This window comes from Triturus cristatus, chromosome 3_2 (assembly GCF_964204655.1).
Source record: "Triturus cristatus chromosome 3_2, aTriCri1.1, whole genome shotgun sequence".
NCBI classification, from domain to species: Eukaryota; Metazoa; Chordata; class Amphibia; order Caudata; family Salamandridae; genus Triturus; species Triturus cristatus.
Genome location: NC_140584.1, coordinates 1,193,966,761 through 1,193,987,663, shown reverse-complemented (window position 1 = coordinate 1,193,987,663; position 20,903 = coordinate 1,193,966,761). Strand labels below are relative to the sequence as shown.

At 49.4% G+C, this 20,903-nt stretch overlaps 1 protein-coding gene across 3 annotated transcripts in view; it reads left to right on the top strand.

Annotated features, from left to right (window-relative positions):
- Nucleotides 1-20,903, top strand: part of SPEG (striated muscle enriched protein kinase) — a 1,671,639-nt gene that overhangs the window by 497,484 nt on the left and 1,153,252 nt on the right. For all 3 annotated transcript variants that reach the window (XM_085650107.1, XM_085650106.1, XM_085650108.1), the window contains one exon: nucleotides 167-349. In XM_085650107.1, the coding sequence (XP_085506233.1) occupies nucleotides 167-349 (183 nt within the window). The remainder of the gene's footprint in view (nucleotides 1-166; nucleotides 350-20,903) is intronic.

The window sequence follows — 20,903 nt, the reverse complement described above, 5'->3', positions numbered from 1 at the left end:
TGGAGTTTTCTTTCAGGGAGATACCTCATGTGCACATGCACTCTTAAAGATTGCCCATTATAGGTGCCCCCCAAGTTCTGTCTGTGGCCCAGAAAACATTTCTAGAGCTGCTACTGTCCGCCAGAATCGCCTGATGCAGTAACACATTTTTCTGTTTCTTATGCAGTTACCTGGAAGAAGGACAACATCCCCCTGAAGAGCAGCAGCAGCCACCAGATCCGGGCCGAGGGGGAACGGCACACGCTGCTCATCCAGAGTGCGAAAAAAAGCGACACCGGCGTCTACACCGTCACTGCGCGGAACGAGGTGTCAGAGTCCAGCAGTACCAGCTGCGTGACCGTGTGTGCAGGTAAGACCAGGTCTGAGCCGAGGATCAAAAGGCTTCATCAGGGTGTGCCAGGCTCCTGAGGACTGCCTGGTAGAAGGATGTGGATGCCCACTTCATTATTACCTGTTAGATCATTATTGGACTCCAGGGACCCCAATGAGTCACTGCTGCCTAAGCAATATCGATGATTTGAACCTCAAAACAGTACACAAAAATACAGAAGCAAGTATTCGTCAAACAAAAACACAAACAATGAAATATTTTATCGCATTCACAAATAGAATTTTTTTTTTATGGGACTGCCTGAGCTTCTCTTAATTCAGTTGAGGAACCTTTAGTCCATACTATATCTGTTTGATGTTCTTGCCCTGCTCCCACAATCACCCTGAAGATACCACTCCATTTGTAGCCCTCAGTTTCAGATTCATTCAAATTTATAGATCATGTGTTAAAATTTTAATTTTACATTCTGCTTCTTTTTTTTTTTATGTACTGTATTAATATATTACTTTTATTTAATTCTGTTAATATTATTTAATTTTCTAAGCAGTTGTGGATCCCCTGAGTAGGCATTGTGGACCCATACAGAGCCACAGACCACAGTTTAAGAACCACTGAGCTGATGCGGAGGATAGGGAGGATAGGGAGGCGGCACGTCAGGTGTGTCAGGCACCTGATGACTGGCCTCTTAGAGAGATGCAGAGGATAGGGAGGCGGCGCGTCAAATGTGTCAGGTAACTGATGACTGGCCTCTTAGAGAGATGCAGAGGATAGGGAGGCGGCGCGTCAAATGTGTCAGGTACCTGATGACTTGCCACTGAGCTGATGCGGAGGATAGGGAGGCGGTGCGTTGTGTGTGTCTGATTTATTTATTTCACATTTATAGAGCGCACTGTTACCCAGAGGTGTCCTGGTGCCTGATGACTGGCCACTGAGCTGATGCGCAGGATAGGGAGGCAGCGCGTCAGGTGTGTCAAGCACCTGATGACTGACCTGTGAGAGTGATGCAGAGGATACGGAGGCGGCAAGTCAGGTGAGTCAGGTACCTGACGACTGGCCAATGAGCTGATGCGGAGGATAGGGAGGCAGTGCTTCAGGTGTGTCAGGCACCTGATGACTGGCCTATGAGAGTGATGTGGAGGATAGGGAGGCGGCACGTCAGGTGTGTCAGGCACCTGGTGACTGGCCACTGAGCTGATATGGAGGATAGAGAGTCGGTGTATCAGATGTGTCAGGCACCTGATGACTGACCTGTGACAGTGATGTGGAGGATAGGATGGTGCGTGAGGTGTGTCAGGCACCTGATGACTGGCCACTGAGCTGATGCAGAGGATAGGGAGGTGGCGCGTCAGGTGTGTCAGCCACCTGATAACTGACCTGTGAGAGTGATGTGGAATATAGGGAGGCGGCGCATCAGGTGTGTCAGGCACCTGATGACTGGCCTCTGAGAGTGATGTGGAGGATAGGGAGCCGGCACGTCAGGTGTGTCAGGCACCTGACGACTGGTAACTGAGCTTATGCGGAGGATAGGGAGGCGGCACGTCAGGTTGTTCAGGCACCTGATGTCTGACCTGTGAGAGTGATGTGGACGATAGGGAGGCGGCGCATCAGGTGTGTCAGGCACCTGATGACGGGCCACTGAGCTGATGCGGAGTATAGGGAGGTGGCACGTCAGGTGTGTCAGGCACCTGATGACTAGCCACTGAGCTGATGCGGAGGATAGGGAGACGGCGCGTCAGGTGTATCAAGCACCTGATGACTGGCCACTGAGCTGATGCGGAGGATAAGGAGGTGGCTTGTCAGGTGTGGCACTTGATGACTGGCCTCTTAGAGTGATGCAAAGAATAGGGAGGCGGCGCGTCAGGTGTGTCAGGCACCTGATGACGGGCCACTGAGCTGATGCGGAGGATAGGGAGGTGGTGCGTCAGGTGTATCAGACACCTGATGACTGGCCTCTTAGAGTGATGCAGAGGATAGAGAGTCGGCGCTTCAGATGTGTCAGGCACCTGATGACTGACCTCTTAGAGTGATGCAGAGGGACCGGTCGCGGAGCCGAAGTCATCACCGCTTGTCGGGATCAAGTCCTCGAATTAAAGTAAGTCGAGGCACAGTAAAAAGAAGTTGAAGAAGCGACATTGCTCTTCCTTCTACCCTCACCGGTCGCGCGACTCGGCCGAGGGTTCGGGTGGCACCACCCACGCGGCTCCGCCGCAGCCGCAGGAGTCGCATCCGGCCCCATACCCTCCGGTCCCTGGGCCTCATGCGACTCCGGGCGAGATTCGGGACTTCCTCGTAGCCATGAGGAGTCTCGCTCCGCCGTCGAGGACTGCCTGCGCGCCTCCGGGCCCCACAGGTCCAACTGGGGGGCCTAGCGAGCCAGCGGCTTCGGCCCCGGCGCCGTCGTCGACTTTGGTCCCGATGCCGCAGGTCCCCATGGGATCCAGGCTTGGATCCCGTACGACGCCGGTTGACCTTACGACTCCTCTGCCGGCACCAACCCCCATGGTGCCGCTCCTGGCACCGTCCTCGGACGACGCCGTCCCTAGTTTCAGCCCCTGTCCGGGTCCGGCGTCGGAGCGGCGCTGCTCGGCGCCGTTTCCGGCGTCGCTGGGTGAGCATTTCATCTATGACCCGGCTCTGTCCTTTCTGCCTGTTTACCAGGATACAGATGAAGGGGAGGACTGGGAGCAGTCTGAGGACCCTCTGGCACAGCAGTGCCAGTTAAGTCAGGACTGGGAAGACGAGCTGGGGGATGCCAGTGGTCTAGACACTTCGCCTGACAATGGTTTAATCTCTCCTCCTTCCGTGGCTACGGAGGAGGGTGCTACTTATTCTGTGGTGTTGCGCAGGGTGGCCCAGGCCCTACACCTGGAGCACCCTGCAGCGGCCGTGAGGACTAACCTCCTCACTGAGGTGCTTCAACCGCCGGTAAGCTCTTCGGAGCATCTACTGCTGTTTAAAGAGGCCCTCACCGACGTTCTGATGGGCACTTGGTCCAAGCCCTCCACAGTCTCTCCTGTGGATCGGAATGTGGCCCGGCGCCACCGCCCAGCTTCGGGCGACCCCAGCTTTATGTTCGCACACCCCACCCCTGAGAGTCTGGTTATCCAGGCCTCTACGTCCCAAACCGCCTTCCCTTCCGCACCTCCGGATTGGGAATACAAAAGGTTGGAGCAGTTTGGAAAGAAACTGTTTTCCTCCCTCAGTCTGGGGTTGCGGTCCATTAGTACCGCGTGCCTTTTGGACAGTTACACCCACTCTTTGTGGGATACGGTGGCGGACGTGCTGCCTCAGTGCCCAGAGGTGGGCCAGAACACGGCTCACCCAGGCTCTTGCTGAGGGGCGGAATGCAGCACGGTACTCCATTCGATGTGGACTTGACACCACGGACTCGCTATTTAGAGCGATTGCAACTACGGTGGCGATTCACCGTCACACCTGGCTGAGGTCCACAAACTTTTCAGGGGCTGTCCAGAGCACCCTCATAGACATGCCCTTTGAAGGCCGTCGCCTTTTTGGCAACAAAGCGGATAGTGCGCTGGAGCACTTTAAGGACTCCAGGGCTACGGCCAAGTCCTTGGGCCTCTCGGCCCAGCGCCAGCAAACGTCTGCTTTTCACCCCTTTCGTGGCCAAGGAAGGGGTGCCCCCGCACGTTCGTCCAGCCGGTAAGTCCACATCTGCTCCTGCAGCATCTGCCTCAAAGCCTTCCTAGTCCGAGCTTTCAGGCCCATTCTACGCCAGTGGGAGGCAGAGTTCGCCATCACCTGCTCCACTGGCGTACCATCACTTCGGACAGGTAGGTGCTGCAAATCGTCCGAAGGGGCTACTCCCTCCCCTTCGAGGCGACCCCTCCAGCCGTGCCACCACAGTACCACTGAATGTCGGGGGATCACTTGCAACTTCTGCAGGAGGAAGTTACGGCCCTCTTGCCCAAGGGGGCCACCAAGCGCGTTCCTGGCCCAGAAGTAGGACGGGGATGTTACTCCCACTACTTTCTGGTTCCCAAGAAGGACAAAGGGGTCCTACACCCTATCTTGGACCTCAGGAGCGTCAACGCCTTCCTCCGGAAGGAGAAGTTCAAGATGCTGACTTTAGCTCAGGTTCTGGGTGCCCTAGACCCTGGAGGATAGCATTGGACTTGCAGGACGCTTACTTCCACATCCCCGTCCTGCCGGCATTACCTGTGGTTCACGGTAGGCCACAAGCACTTTCAGTTTACCGTGCTCCCCTTCGGCCTCACCAGTGCCCCTCGGGTGTTCACGAAAGTGATGTCAGTGATCGCAGCTCATCTGCGCAGATTAGGGGTCCCAGTCTTCCCCTATCTCGACGACTGGTTGTTGAAGGCGGGCTCGCCCGAACAGTCGTCTCCCACCTCCAGACTACGGCCGACCTCCTGCATTTGCTGGGGTTCTCCATCAACGTGCCGAAGTCACATCTGAGTCCCTCCCAGAAGCTCCTCTTCATCGGAGCGGTTCTGGACTCAGCGCAGTTTCGGGTCTATCCTCTCGAACAGCGGGTTCGGGATATTCAGGCTCTGATTCTAATCTTTCAGCCTTTATCCTGAGTTTCGGTCAGGATGGCCCTACGGCTGCTGGGTCTGATGGCCATCTGCATCCTGCTGGTACATCACGCCAGGTGGCGCATGCGGGCTCTGCAGTGGGACCTGAAGTTCCAATGGGCTCAACATCGGGGCAACCTGTCCGACCACGTCCTGATCTCGGAGGGCACTGCAAGACAGTTGCAGTGGTGGCTCACGGACCGCGATTGGGTCCGTGGCAGATCCCTCTCCCTACCCCAACCGGAGCCACGTAGTGGTGACCGATGCGTTTCTCCTGGGATGGGGGGGCCACATGGTAGAGGCGGAGATCAGAGGCCTTTGGTCTCCGACGGAGTCCCGGCTCCATATCAACCTATTGGAGCTGCGGGCAATCCGGCTTGCACTGAAGGCATTCCTTCCCTCTGTCCGGGGAAGTGTAGTGCAGGTGTTCACGGACAACACCACCGCCATGTGGTATTGCAACAAACAGGGCGTGGTGGGGTTGTGGACCCTTTCTCAGGAGGCTCTGCGCCTCTGGACATGGCTGGAACATCAGGGCCCTGGTGGTTCAACACCTGGCGGGCTCTCTAAACGCCAGGGCGGACAAACTCAGCCGCCGGGGCATGATGGATCACGAATGGCGTCTGAACTCGGAAGTGGCGCAAGGCATCTTTCGGCGATGGGGAGAGCCTTGGTTAGATCTATTTGCCACCGAAGAGAACGTGCAATGTCATCAGTTCTGCACGTTGGAATTTCCAAGGCGGCACTCACTCGGAGACGCTTTTTGTCGCGAGTGGAGTTGCGGTCTGTTATACACCTTTCCGCCTATACCACTTCTGCCCAGAGTGCTGAAGAAGATCAGGTGCGACCGGGCCCAAGTCATCCTTGTGGCTCCGGATTGGGCATGAAGATAGTGGTATGCCGAGCTACTCAGTCTGTCAATCAATCCCCCGATTCGACTGCCTCTTCAGGAGGACCTTCTGTCGCAGCAGCAGGGGACGGTCCTCCACCCGAACCTGTCCAGCCTCCACCTCCATGCGTGGAGATTGAACGGTGGCAGTTGATGCCATTTGACTTGCCTCATGAAGTCTGTGATGTCATTCTGGCAGCCTGGCGTCCCTCCACTAAAACGCTATATGCCTGCAGGTGGAACAAATTAGCGGCATGGTGCACAGCAAAGGCTGTGAATCCCCTTTCCGTCCCTCTATCTGAGGTTCTCCTCTTTCTTCTTTCCCTGGCCCAGCAGGGCTCTGCTCTGGGCACCATAAAGGGATATCTTTCAGCTGTTTCTACCTTCTTACGGCTTCCTGATCAGCCTTCTCTTTTCAATTCCTGTTGTAAGTAGATTCTTGAAAGGCATTACTCACGTGTTTCCTCCTGTCCCCTTTGTGATGCCTCAGTGGGACTTGAATCTGGTGTTAACCTATCTGATGTGTGCTCCTTTTGAGCCACTTCATAACTGTCCTCTTCGTCTTCTGACTCTCAAGACTGCTTTCCTGGTTGCCATCACCTCTGCCAGAAGAGTGAGTGAGCTCCAGGATCTTTCTTCTAAACCTCCTTTCCTCTCTGTCCATCCGGACAAGGTTGTTCTGAGGACTTGCCCTTCTTTTCTTCCTAAGGTGGTTACTGCCTTTCACATCGGACAGTCTGTTACCATGCCCACCTACTTTCCACCTCCGCATCCCTCGAAAGAGGAAGAGAGGCTCCAGCGTCTGGTCCCAAAACGTGCGCTCTCCTTCTATCTGGACTGCACCAAACAGTTCCGGGTGGACAACCAATTCTTCGTTGGCTACGTGGGCGCTAAGAAGGGGCGGGCAGTGCACAAGCGGACCATCTCTCTGTGGGTCGTTTTGTGTATTAAGGCCTGTTACTCCTTGGCTAAGAAGGATCCTCCTGTGGGGCTGAGGGCCCATTCCACTCGGGCCACAGCGACTACTACTGCCTTGGGATGGGAAGTCCCTCTGCAGGACATTTGTCAGGCAGCAACGTGGGCCTCGCTGCACACGTTTGCCAAGCATTACTGCCTGGACAGCCAAGTCTGGAGAGACGGTTTCTTTGGCCGTTCCGTTCTCCAAGACTTCCTGGTGTGATCTTGATTCGCAGACCCACCATCGGGGTTGGTATTGCTGGGGTATCTATTCTAAGGTAAGGAATCTAACTAACGTGTTTCTTTCAGATGAACAAGTTACTTAACTTCGGTAACGATATATCTGTAAGAAACATTAGTTAGTTAGATTCCTTACCGCCCCACCCATCCTCCCCGTTCTGCGAACTGATATCTAGGGTTAAGGTCATCCCTTTCAGGGCCCTAGTTTCAGTTTCTTGCATGGCTCTGCATTACTGTCGCGAAAAGCTATGTACAGAACTGACATCAGCGCGCGAGGGCGGCGTCTAAGTTCTCCAACGACGTCATCCCGGCGATCTTGACGCCGACGACGGACGCGGAGTCGCAGACGACGCCTACCGACGCGCAAGGGTACTGCTGAAGAAAAAGCTTTCTGGATCCAGCCTTCCAGTCTGACGCCTGAGGATATTCTAAGGTAAGGAATCTAACTAACTAATGTTTCTTACAGATATATCGTTACCGAAGGTAAGTAACTTGGGGCCATATGTAGGGAGGCAAATTGCGATTGCAAATGCTGAAATTCGCAGAATTTCAGCGTTTGCGATCGCAATTTGGGCAGTGTGCTATGTAGCAAACAACAACCCACATGCAAAATAAGGAATCGCAAAATTTGCGATTCCTTATTTTGCAAATGCATTTAAGGTATCCCAAATTGCGATTCCTTAAATGCAATGTAGGAAGCACCCAAGTTGTGTGATTTTGGCTTAAGAAATCGCAAATTACCACTAGCTTCAGGTTGGTGGTAATTTGCGACTTCTTTGAAACATGCACTTTTTTGCATTTTTCAAAGTGCCATGTGGCGCACATACATGCCCTTAGCGCATGTATGTGCGCCACATGTGCACACATGTTTATTTCAGGGGTGCAAAAGGGTGTCCTATTGTCACCCTTGCAACCTTGAAATTGCATTTTCAATTTGCGATTCTCTAATTGAGAATCGCAAATTGAGAATGTCTTCCCATTCATTCCTATGGGCATTCTAGGCCATAGGAATGAATGGCAAGGTATTCCTTATTTGCGAATCTCAATTTGCGATTCGCAAATAAGGAATATGTGGGATTCGCAAAATATTTTGCTAATCCTACCTACATTGCATTTTGCAATTCTCTAATTGCGATTCCCTAAAAATCGCAATTTGAGAATCGCAAAACAAGTTTTCCCTACATATGGCCCTTGTTCTTTTGTAACATGCTCCTCTGGGAATGTAACATGGTCAATATGTGTTTACAATTAAATGTTGAACCGCAATGTGCATGCGTCTCTTTTTACACATCACGCTTGTTTAAATAAATAATATTCTCCAGTATTGGGGTGTCTTTCATAGATTCACATGCTTGAATATTCCCCGTCGTCGAAGTGGGAGTCCCACGGTACATAACATAGCAATGTAGTAATAACATAAGCCTAATAGGCATAAAAGAAAGAAAAACCATAGAGTTTTTATGGATAGACAACTTGTCACCTATATAACATATTAATGTCATTATGTTTTAGTCCAAATTCCAGCCAATCAGGCGTCCGCACCCTCTAGAACCTTCTCCCCAGAGGCTCAGGCCCTCAGATTTTCTACCGCACGTCGTGTGAAGGGAGTCTCCCTGAGCTTGCTCAGTTTTTCTTCTCATATCTTCTCAGAAGATTACCTTTATGATGTCTACTACCAAGAAATCCCTCTTCAGACCTTGTGGAAGCCGTGGTAAACAGAGGCTTCATTCTGAAGACCCTCACAAAAAATGTATTTATTGCCTACATTCTGAACATCAGGTAAAAGATTGTAAGATTTGTAGGACCATCTCTCAGAAGACTCGTAAGGACAGAGAAGGGCGTCTCCTTCTGTGGCTACAGAAGTTGAAGACTTCAGAGAATCCTCTCTCAGATGTGGAGAGTGTGTCTTCAATCAAAACTGCTTTTGACTTTCTCCAAACCTAAAGTGGTAAAGAAACATCATATTGATAAGCCCACTATCCAACCTTCAACTTCAAAAGGGATGATTTCCCCCCCCAGGAGCCTTTCTGAATCCTTTACGCCCCCGAGATCTGATTCTCAGGCATCAAAGACTCCATCTACGCAGTTTTTACCTCATAAACTGCCTATCTCGTCGACGAGCTCATCAACGCTTCCTCCGTCGACAAGAGCTGCCGTCGTCGCATCTACGTCGACCACTTCGACTTCTGTGTCTATGAAGCCAGCTATGATCCTGTCGTCGGCATCTTCACCGTCGACGTTGGTATCTGTTAAGGTGAGACCCATTTCGTCTACACTGCCTTTGACTTCGTCGACGGCGGCAAGCAAACATAGGAAAAAGCATACGTCGTCGACGGTGGCTTCGTCGTCGACGGTGGCTTCGCCGTCGACAGTGGCTTTGTCGTCGAAGGTGGCTTCGTCGTCGACGGTGGCTTTGTCGTCGACGGTGTCTCATTGTCGACTTTTATTGTCAGCTATAACGGCTACAACTCCATCCATAGATCTGGTACCACTGAAGACTTCAAGCTCTTTGCTTCAACGACAACATTCCTCTTTGGATACCCTAATGCCAATTCAAGCTCCTTCTCAAACTCCAGAGGTATTTACGTCTGACAATGAGGAATCTGAGGATGACAGATTTCGGGCTGCTCGCAGTCCCTCTGAACTTCTAATAAAGTGTCAGGACTCTGATGATGATGACTTACAAGAGGAAGATTTCTCTACTTGTGACACACAACCGGCGCAGGAACTTCCTATGGCACAGATGCCTTTAAGTCTTATTTCCAACCTCCAGTACATGCTGGATGATTACTACCGCCGTTTTCCACGTTCTGTGCATACTTTCCCCAACGCCGCAGGTACCTCGACAACCTCTTCCAATTAAAGAATCAGTGGCCACACCTACGTCGGCGACCAGAATACAGCATCTTGAAGTTCCTCAAATCATAGAGGAAGACATTGTCGACGAGCAGGTTGATGACGGTGACAAGAAAGAAGGTGAGCTGGATGATGGATCCCTTCTTTCTGAATGGGACAACTATCAAATCCAAACGCCATCTCCCGCTGATCCAGCTCCTTTGGATTCTCCACCGGTCGACATCGGTGGTTTTCATTTGCTCATGGAAAGAGCAGCTAAAAGATTCCACCTTCCTATGACCACCAGAGAAGAAGATTGTTTCCTGTATGATTTTAAGGATCAACCTCAAAAACAAGTCCGTTGTATTTCCATTATCGATTTTATTTATCAAGCTAATGCAAAATCCTAATTCTATTCCAGCTATTCTACCTAAGCTAGATAAAAAATACAAAGCCCCTAAAAATTCCCCTGCTTGTCTCATTTCGCAAACAAAGCCTGATTCCACCATTACTCAGGCAGCTCAGCGTCGATCCAGAAACCCATCGTCTCCATTGTCTGCACCGCCGGACCGAGAGGGTAGACGCTTGGATGGTATTGGAAAGACGTTTTCCACTATGGCTGCAACTGCAGTTCGTGCGGCCAATTCTTTAGCTATCTTGGGCCATTACGACCGCCAAATGTGGTCAGACATATCATCTCTTATAGACCTTATCCCAGAAGTGTCTATACCAGAAGCATTAAAAATTCTTCAAGAAGGAGAAAGAATTTCCTCTGAAATTATTGATTGCGCTATTGATGTGTCTTCCACTGGTTTCTGTCTTTTGGCTGGTGCAGCAGTCCTCAGGCGTCAGGGCTGGTTACGGGCCACGTCATTCCGTCAGGAGGTACAGACAAAAATACTGGACATGCCTTACGACGGTAAGTCATTGTTTGACCAGCATATCGACGATGCCCTTCAAACAATTAAAAAGGACACTGACACTGCCCGTGCTCTTGGGACTCTACAGTTTAAAAAACAGCCTGTTCGAGGCGCAAGAGGTCGTGGCTCCTCTTCTTCCTTTCGAGGAAACTCTAATCAGTACAGACAAGGACAAAACCGCTACTCCTCCCAGAATCAGCAGTCATATAGACAACAGCATTCTTCGACCTACAGACAATACAGAGGGAAATCCTCTTACAGAGGAAAGGATTCCTCCAAAAAACAATGACTTTCACCACACACCGTCACAGAGTCCTCCCGCTTTTTCAAAAGTTGGAGGTCGAATCTCCCACTTCTACTCCAAATGGTCACAAATTACTACCGATCAATGGGTTCTGGATATTGTGTGCAGGGGACATGCATTGGAATTCGTAAAGATTCCTCCCAATTCTCCACCAAAAGGTCCCCCTCCTGCTCACCTAAAAGAACTTTTGAATCAGCTAAACATTTTACTACGAAAGGGCGCGATCGAAGTGGTGCCAAAACTACAGAAGGGCAGGGGATTTTATTCAAGGTTCTTCCTCATACAGAAAAAGTCGGGAGAATGGCGCCCCATCTTGGATTTACGTGCCCTGAACAAATATATAAAAAAACTAACTTTTCGCATGTTGTCCCTTCAAGAAGTGCTTCCTTTTCTAAACCAAGGAGAGTTTATGACAACTGTGGATCTTCAAGATGCTTATTTCCATCTTCACATACTGCCGAGACACAGAAAGTTTCTCAGATTCAGAGTAGCCGGAAAGGACTTCCAATTCAAAGTTCTTCCATTCGGCCTTCGTTCCGCTCCCCGAGTGTTTACAAAAGTCCTTGCACCGGTGGCAGCTTACCTTCGTCTACAAGGAGTGCAAATCTTTCCATACTTAGACAACTGCCTGCTGAAGGCAAAGTCGTTCGAACTGGCATCCAAACTAACTCTTTTCTGCAGGTCCCTCTTCCAATCTCTAGGCCTCACATTCAACATGAACAAATCTCAGTTTCTTCCAGCTCAAAACAGACTGTTCTTGGGAGCCATTCTAGACACCAAGCAAGGAAAAGCTTTTGTATCGCACGAAAGACGTCAACGTCTTCGCAATCTAGCGACTTCTATCCGTCTAAAAGAGTCTGTTTCTGTCCGACAGTTGAAATCTTTCCTAGGAATGTTGTCCTCGTGCATTCCTCTAGTCCCTCACTGCCGCCTGAAAATGAGACCTGTCCAGGAGGAATTGGACAAACAATGGGCTCAAGTCTCGGGAACTTTCAGCGACATAGTCAGAGTCACACATCGACTAAAGAGAGCTCTTTTGTGGTGGACTCTCGAAGAAAATGTCTCCTCAGGGCGTCCATTCCTGGCGGACACTCCAAATTTCACTCTCACGACTGATGCGTCTCTCGAGGGTCGGGCGCCCACTTGCAAGGACTGACTGTAAAAGGAAAGTGGAACGTTCAACAAAAGACAAGCCACATCAAACTATTAGAGTTACTGGCCATTTTTCTGGCTCTGAAAGCTTTCCGAACCATCATTCAAGGAGGATCGGTGTTGATCCGTACGGACAACACAACGTGCATGCACTACATCAACAAACAGGGAGGTACAAGGTCCGTCTTGTTGTCTCTTCAGGCTCAACAAATTTGGGATTGGGCGATTCAACATCACATCATCCTCACAGCAGTTCATGTTCCGGGAGTGTCAAACAATCTTGCGGATTCCCTAAGCAGATCATCCATGACCAATCACGAGTGGGAATTGCACCAACCCACTCTGGATCACATTTTTCGATTATGGGGTCCCCCAGATCTGGATCTGTTCGCAACATATCTGAACCGCAAATGCCTGTTCTACGCAAGTTGGCTTCCCCAACCAAAGTCATGCGGGAATGCCTTTTTGATGAACTGGTCGAAAATATATGCCTACGCTTTTCCACCAATACCTCTAGTCCCCAAAGTTCTGCGGAAAATGAGGAAAGAACCCTGTCACATTATTCTAATAGCCCCCCGGTGGCCTCGACAAATTTCAGTGCGACCCGATCATTCTTCGCCCTCTTCCAAATCTTCTGACCATGGAACACGGCCAAATTTGTCATCCCGATCCAGCATCTCTACGTTTAGCGGCCTGGAACCTGAGCACTATGAATTTGTAAATTTGGACATGCCTTTAGATTGTAGAGAGGTCTTGGCTAAGGCTAGAGCACCTCCAATGTGAAAACATATAAACTCAAATGGAAAAGATTCCGTCTATGGTGCAATGAATACATCCTACCCACTCCAAGCCAGAACAACTCTTGCCTTTCTTTTTACACCTAGCAAAATCAGGCCTCTCGTACTCTACCCTTAAAGTTTTTCTAGCAACAATCTCACGGTTCCGTCAAGATGGCTCCAACTCACTTTACTCGTCAAAAGTAATTCAACAATATTTCAAGGGTCTTTTTCGAATGTTTTCTCCAATACGTCGGCCACCTCCACCTTGGCATTTGAACATTGTATTGGCACAGCTCATGAAACCTCCATTTGAGCCAATCCATAAAGTCAATCTCAAATATGTTACTTGGAAGACTTCTCTACTCCTGGCTCTTACATCCTCTCGCCGGGTCAGTGACTTGCAGGCGTTTACTACTAAACCACCTTTTCTTCAATTTACTAAAGACTCTGTCCTGCTCCGCACCAATCCGGCCTTTATCCCCAAGGTGCCATCGGATTTCCACCTCAATGAGCCAGTTATTTTAAAAACATTTTTTCCAAATCCTCAAACTCCTGCAGAGAAAACGCTTCATTCTTTAGATGTCAAGAGATGTCTCAAGTTTTACCTTCAAAGAACGGCTACTATTTGTAAAAATGACCAACTCTTTGTGGCCTACGGACGGATGCGAAAGGGTCATCCGGTCACAAAACAAACTATAGCACGCTGGATATCTACTACTATTGTTTTTTGCCATCAACAAGCTGGAAAACCACTTACATCAACCGTTCAAACGCATTCCACCAGGAAGGTTTCTTCTTCCACTGCGCTATTTGCTGGGGTGCCTCTTCAATACATCTGCAGAGCTGCAACATGGTCCAGCAGACACCACTTTGTGAGAAGTTGGCCTGATGTATGATGTCACTAGTTCTAGTGTACACCTTATATCAGTCCAAATACCCTTATGGTGATTGGTTGTAAAGTCAACCTTATAGACCAGCTATCCTAGTGGTAGCATGGACAAGAGCAGTCTTAGGCTAAACTCTGAATGGCATGTGAAGCCAGCTGTGATACCATATATAATCCCTTGAATACCAAATGAAAGGACACCACAACAGATATATATCAAAATAAAGTGTATTTATTCTAGACAAACCCTCAGCACTCTTTATGAGATTAGAGGTAAGAACAACACAGTCTTATTTATGCATACATTAAGTCACACAGGTAAGTAATACAGTTAGGCCCTAGGGGCCACGCAAACCATATACTAAGTAAGTGGTATAAGGACCACTGTCACGGAAATAGGATAGGCCTAGGCCTAGGGAATCGCTGGGGCTACACTATACTACCAAAGGTTAGGAAGTGGGAGGCCCACGGGATTCAGGTGCAGAGTGGAAACACTCACGCGTAATGCATATAATCGATAGAAATAGTACAGTTTTGAATTAAGTAGATTTAGGACACTTCTGGAGTAGCTAGGAAGTCGAGACTGGAAAACTAGACACTAGGATAGTCACTATCCTGATGAGCACCGGAGTACCCAAGTTACCTAGCCCACAGGCTGCGGGTGCATAGGGGTGAAGTTGCGTCGGGTTTCGTCGTCGGCTCCTATGGATGCCTGAAGAAAGATGCTGACAGGCAGTCAGTGAAGAGTGTCCGGTGGATCCCAAGGCTGGGATCAAGAAGAGAGGAGACCTGCAAGCAGAAGGGACAGAGTCAAGGTCACTAGCCAGTGACCACGTGGAACCAGGAAGGAACCAGGCGATGTCGTGAAGATTGCAGGTGAAGGTGAAGCTTGTCGCTGCAGCCACGAGGACCAGGAAGCGTCGAGGACAACCAGGACCATGAGGCGAGCTGTCCCACGAAGGCTCTTGCTGTCGGCGGCGTCGAAGTTGGACTAGGACTCACCAAGCCTTGGCAAGCGGAACCCACGAAGAACGGAGTACTTGCTTCTGGTGCAGACCAGGAAGGTCTGGGGTGCTTCTTCTTTGCAGAGAAGCGGGAGCCAGTCTGGAGGAGCCAAACCAGCGCTGAAGATTTCAGGGTGCGTCGTCTCAAAGGCCACTAGCCAGCGGGCAAGCAACCGGACAGACGCGGCAAGCAGGAAAATGCAGAAGGGCCCCACGCAGGACTCGTGGAGTGTGGGGGGCTGATCTTCGGTGCAGATGGTGCTTGGGGTTGGGGCTTCTCAATCCCCGGTGCACAACTTCGAGGGTGCCTCAGAAGCTGCACTTGAAGATACTAGCCACTTTTCCCAGGTAGCCGGTCCCACGTCTCTCGTCGCCTCCACGGTCTCAGCTCTGCTGTGGATGTGGATCAGGGTCGGAGAAGTCTGGAAGTCAAGGCTCTGGTTGGGCTCTGCAGTCGGTCCCTCGTAGAACTGGAGCAAAGCAAAGGGTAGTCTCTTGATGGTGCCTGTTTGCACAGGGTAGCCACTCCTTGGCCACAAGGGAGATTCTTCAGTCTTCTTCTTTCGTCGAATATCGAAGGTACAGAGTTTCTGTTCAAGTTGCAGGTTCAGGATAATCTAAAGTCTTGAGGCCTAACTCCCACTCTTATACTAATCTGGGGGGCTGGGATACCTGCTAGGTCACGCCTTATGGGTGGGACCTGGGAGGGGGGTGGTTACACCCCCTTCCCTTTGTCCAGTTTCGCGCCAGGACTGGGGCTGGAGTGCCCCAGTACCGGTTTGAACTGGACTATGCATGGGACACCTTGTGTGCCCCAGGCATGTCTCATTCCTTTCAGCCCTCCCTGCCCCAATACACTAAAGTCTGTCTGGGGAGGTGCTAGCACCTCCCCAAGCAGGAAACCTATTGTCCAAGCCTCCCTTGCCGGGATCACTCCCAGCAGCAGGAGGTCAGACTTGTGTCTGTGGCAGCAGCATCCATTTTGTGATGCTGAGGCTTTGGTTAGAGTTAAACAGCAAAGTAGGATTTTAACATGTCTCTCCCTCTAGAAGGGAGGAATAATATCCTCATCACCAGAAATGGTATGGGGGTATTATTCCAAAGTGTTAGACACCTTACACGACATGTTTTGATAAAGCCAAACCATAGTTACCATAACCGTTTAAGATTATAAGGCACTTTAAGAGTATATGGTAGGCTATATCATAGAACAGCTATAAGGACATGGTTCCGAAAGCTGCAGACAGGCTCAGCTCATGCTAGAGCACCATCTCACATGTTACCAAGCACTCTGCCTCCAGGATTGTTAAGGCCTGCCATAGGAGTGACTGATAGGTACACATGTGTCTATATTATGAGGTAGATATAGATATACTATATCTAAGCAAGGGGTGATTACACGACCTTGCCCCAGCTGAGTGATCAGCCAGTTGTGTCATAATGGAAGGCCAGGCCAGGGGTGGCATAATACATGCTGCAGCCCCTGGTAGGCCTAGGGTACACCTATGCCCTGGGTACCTAAGGTACACTGTACAGGGGCCAATAAGGTGATCCTATCCAATTGGGTTATGTACCTAAAGTACATAGTATTAATTTAGAGAGAGAACAGCATGGCTGTGGGTCTGATTAGCAGGTCCACAGCCACATCTAAGTCGAAAACCAGTAAAGCAAAAGCAAAAAGTGGGGGTGAACATAGAAAGCAGACCCTACTCTCCTACACTCTGCCTCTCTTGGGAAGGTTCTAGAGGGTGCTAACACCTGATTTGTCATAGTTCAAATTGGTCCTTTTTTTAAAAAGGACACAGATAGGCTATTAAACCGATGGCCTATTACCATTATAGCCTATGATAATTATACATACTGCTTTACTATTGTATCGTGGGACTCCCTCTTTGAAAATGGGGAATGATTCAAGCATGTGAATCTGTGAAAGATCCAAGACTGGAGAACTAGAATCTTCCAGGCATAGACCATACCTCACACCTCAAATTTTCAAATATCCTCACCTTCTTCAATGAATAATTGAACAACCCTGTGCCCACTTGGGACAACCACAATAAGTTCAACCATCAACTAACCAGCAATCCAAGTTTCCCTGTCTGCTTGCCACCCATTATCCTCACCAAAATCATTCGGTCTCAACCAAAATCAGAACTCAAAACTGAAAGGTGCATTTTTTACCATAGATTTAGACTTTTGTACTCTCATCTGTACATCTGGAAGTATGTAATATTTCCTTCCAAAAAGATGTGGTATGTACTGTCCTAAAAATCATCTCACTATTACTAGAAAATGCTTTTTTTGGAAAGCAGATACAACTAGGAGGACATTTTCATAATACCTGTTTAATATCAGAAAATAGCAATCTTAAGAGGCATTGTATGGTGATTCTCATTAATCGGATATTCAGCACAGGCCAAATGCAGCACAGGTTTATCTGAGTTAGGCAGATATACTAAGAACTTATTTTACACTTCATGTCTCCTATTAGTATCCTGTAATCTGGTACACTGTCAGAAACGGCAAGCCTTAAGAGCTGATCCAGATGCAAGTCTGTAAGCTTATTTCTTGGTTTACTCTTCAGCAGTCCCATTCTGGAAAACGAACTTTCACAAACATATGTTAAGCCGAATATACAAATTACTTTCTCGGCCACTGTAAAAAGAAGAGGAAATTTGTCAGAAGGCACAATTTTCCAGAAGTCTTCTGGAGCCTGCCCCCAAAAAATTGCTTCAAGAGCTGAATTTTGCTGCATGTCAATCAGCTCTATTTCTGCTTCCGCCCTTTTCATGCCAATAAGTTCTACATCGTCAAGATTTCGTGTACTCACCATCCAAGGGTTTTCAACCAGCCTGAACAGAGGGGCGAGGGCTCTGAATTTAGAAAAAGCCTTTTTTTAATCTCCCCAGAAATTTCCTCAAGATATGCACTAAGGTCTAGCATTGACAGCATTTCTTGTGCATTTGCAAACCTCTGAGTCACAGCCGACTGTTTTGGGAAGTGGGTGGAGTGAGCATCATCCAGTTGTTCCTTAAATAGCACAAGTTTACTCTCAAAGGAGTAATTAGCAATCATCATGGAGCGCAGTAGCTGTTGTTTGCCTTGCAACATCATGCTGAACGGATTAAAGTTTGTGAATAGATCTGAAAGAAAATAGAGCATTGTGAGCCATTTCACATCCTTTAGTTCTGGGAATGATTGCCTGCCACTGTCTACAAACTGTTCAATTTCAGGAAGCAAAGCAATGAACTGCTCCAGAACTTTCCCTTTGCTTAGCCACCGCACTTCATTGTGCATCAAGAGGTCTGTGTATTCAGCGTCAGAATCCTGCAGCATTGCTTTAAAATGTCTATGGTTAAGGGCTTTGGCACAAATAAAATTAACAATTTTCACTGCAAGTTTTAGTGCGTTATTCAGTTCTCCGTGCCTTAACTTTGCGCACAAAACTTGTTGGTGAATAATGCCGTGGAAGTCTATCATACACTGTCCTGTGAGCTTCTTTTTAAGCAGAGATACAAAGCATCTGTCATGGCCCACCATGGCAGGAGCCCCATCTGTTGTGATGCTGGCAAGAGTGTTCAATGGTATATGATGTGTTTCAAAGTATTTGCAGGTGCTGTCCAGTATATCTTCTCCTCTTGTGTGCCATTGAAGTGGTAGAAGGCACTGGAGCTCTTCTTTGGGATGAAGCGATTGGTTCAAATACCTCACCCACACTAATAACTGGGCCACATTACCTTTATCTGTGGACTCATCCATGGCAATGCTATAGATCGGTGACTCTCTGACTGCTTTGATCACCTACTCGTGGACGTTTTCACCCATTGTGCTATTCTGCGTGCGTGTGGATAGCTGTAACGCACCGATTTCCTTTCAAATGCTGGCTTTATTTATGTAGTTTTTGAATAAAATTTCAGGTGCTGAAAGTAAACATTTCTTCACCAGCTCTGCCTATGTGCATGTGTTTTTTATGTTTAGCAAGCAAGTAGCATATTTTAAACAATGCTTCTGTAACAGCCTCAGATTCCTTTACCTGGCAAAGGAAGAGTTTCTGCTGGGAAAGAAGTGATTGCTTGAATGATGACACTTTTGCAGAAAGCTGTTTTGAGTGCTGGGTTTTGTAGTGCCATTCTAGGTTATATCTCTTAAGGACATTTACGTTCTCCTTGTAAAGCAAACAGGTGGCTTTCCCTTTTGGCATTTAACAAACAAGTACTCTTCCCATGCTGTCTGGAATGCCCTGAGTTTGTTTTGTATGGATCTTGGTCTTTTGCAAGGCTTGGTAACTGGACTGTAGGCCGAGGTGTTGGTCCATCGGTTGTTAGATGGTGTCAGTCCATCTTCATGAAGCGGTGTTGGTTCATCGGTCATGAGGTGGTGTTTGTCCATTGGTGGTGTCGGTTGTGAGGCGGGGTCAGTTCATCGGTCGTGACGAGGAAAATCTGATTCCTGGTCCTTGTTACGTATTGCACAGTAACAACCAAGCTGGCGAGCTCCGCAATGGCCTACAGTCCAGTTACCAAGCCTTGCAAAAGACCAAGATCCATACAAAACAAACTCAGGAGGCAGAGTGCTTGGTAACATGTGAGATAGTGCTCTAGCATGAGCTGAGCCTGTCTGCAGCTTTCGGAACCATGTCCTTATAGCTGTTCTATGATATAGCCTACCATATACTCTTAAAGTGCCTTATAATCTTAAACGGTTATGGTAACTATGGTTTGGCTTTATCAAAACATGTCGTGTAAGGTGTCTAACACTTTGGAATAATACCCCCATCCCATTTCTGGGGATGAGGATATTATCCCTCCCTTCTAGAGGGAGAAGACATGTTGTAACCTACTTATCTGGTTAAAGTTAACCAGAGCCCCAGCATCACAAAATGGATGCTGCTGCCACAGACACGAGTCTGACCTCCTGCTGCTGGGAGTGATCCCGGCAAGGGAGGCTTGGACAATAGGTTTCCTGCCTTGGGAGGTGCTAGCACCACCCTAGACAGGCCTTAGTGTATTGGGGCAGGGAGGGATGAATAGAATGAGACAGGCCTGGGGCACACAAGGTGTCCCGTGCCTAGTCCAGTTCAAACCGGTGCTGGGGCACTCCAGCCCCAGTCCTGGCGCGAAACTGGACAAAGGGAAGGGGGTGTAACCACCCCCCTCCCAGGTCCCACCCATAAGGCGTGACCTAGCAGGTATCCCAGCCCCCCAGATTAGTATAAGAGTGGGAGTTGGGCCTCAAGACTTTAGATTATCCTGAACCTGCAACTTGAACAGAAACTCTGGACCTTCGACATTCGACGAAAGAAGAAGACTGAAGAATCTCCCTTGTGGCCAAGGAGTGGCTACCCTGTGCAAACAGGCACCATCAAGAGACTACCCTTTGCTTTGCTAAAGTTCTACGAGGGACCGACTGCAGAGCCCGACCAGAGCCTTGACTTCCAGACTTCTCCGACCCTGATCCACATCCACAGCCGAGCTGAGATCCGTGGAGGCGACGAGAGACGTGGGACCGGCTACCTGGGAAAAGTGGCTAGTATCTTCAAGCGCAGCTTCTGAGGCACCCTCGAAGTTGTGCACCGGGCATTGAGAAGCCCCAACCCCAAGCATCATCTGCACCGAAGATCAGCCCCCCACACTCCACGAGTCCTGCATGTGGCCCTTCTGCATTTTCCTGCTTGCCGCGTCTGTCCGGTTGCTTGCCCGCTGGCTAGTGGCCTCTGTGACGACGCACCCTGAAATCTTCAGCGCTGGTTTGGCTCCTCCAGACTGGCTCCCGCTTCTCTGCAAAGAAGAAGCACTCCAGGCCTTCCTGGTCTGCACCAGAAGCAAGTCCTCCGTTCTTCGTGGGTTCCGCTTGCCAGGGCTTGGTGAGTCCTAGTCCAACTTCGACGCCGCCGACAGCAAGAGCCTTCGTGGGACAGCTCGCCTCCTGGTCCTGGTCGTCCTCGACATTCCCTGGTCCTCGTGGCTGCAGCGACAAGCTTCACCTTCACCTGCAATCTTCACGACATCGCCTGGTTCCTTCCTGGTTCCACGTGGTCACTGGCTAGTGAC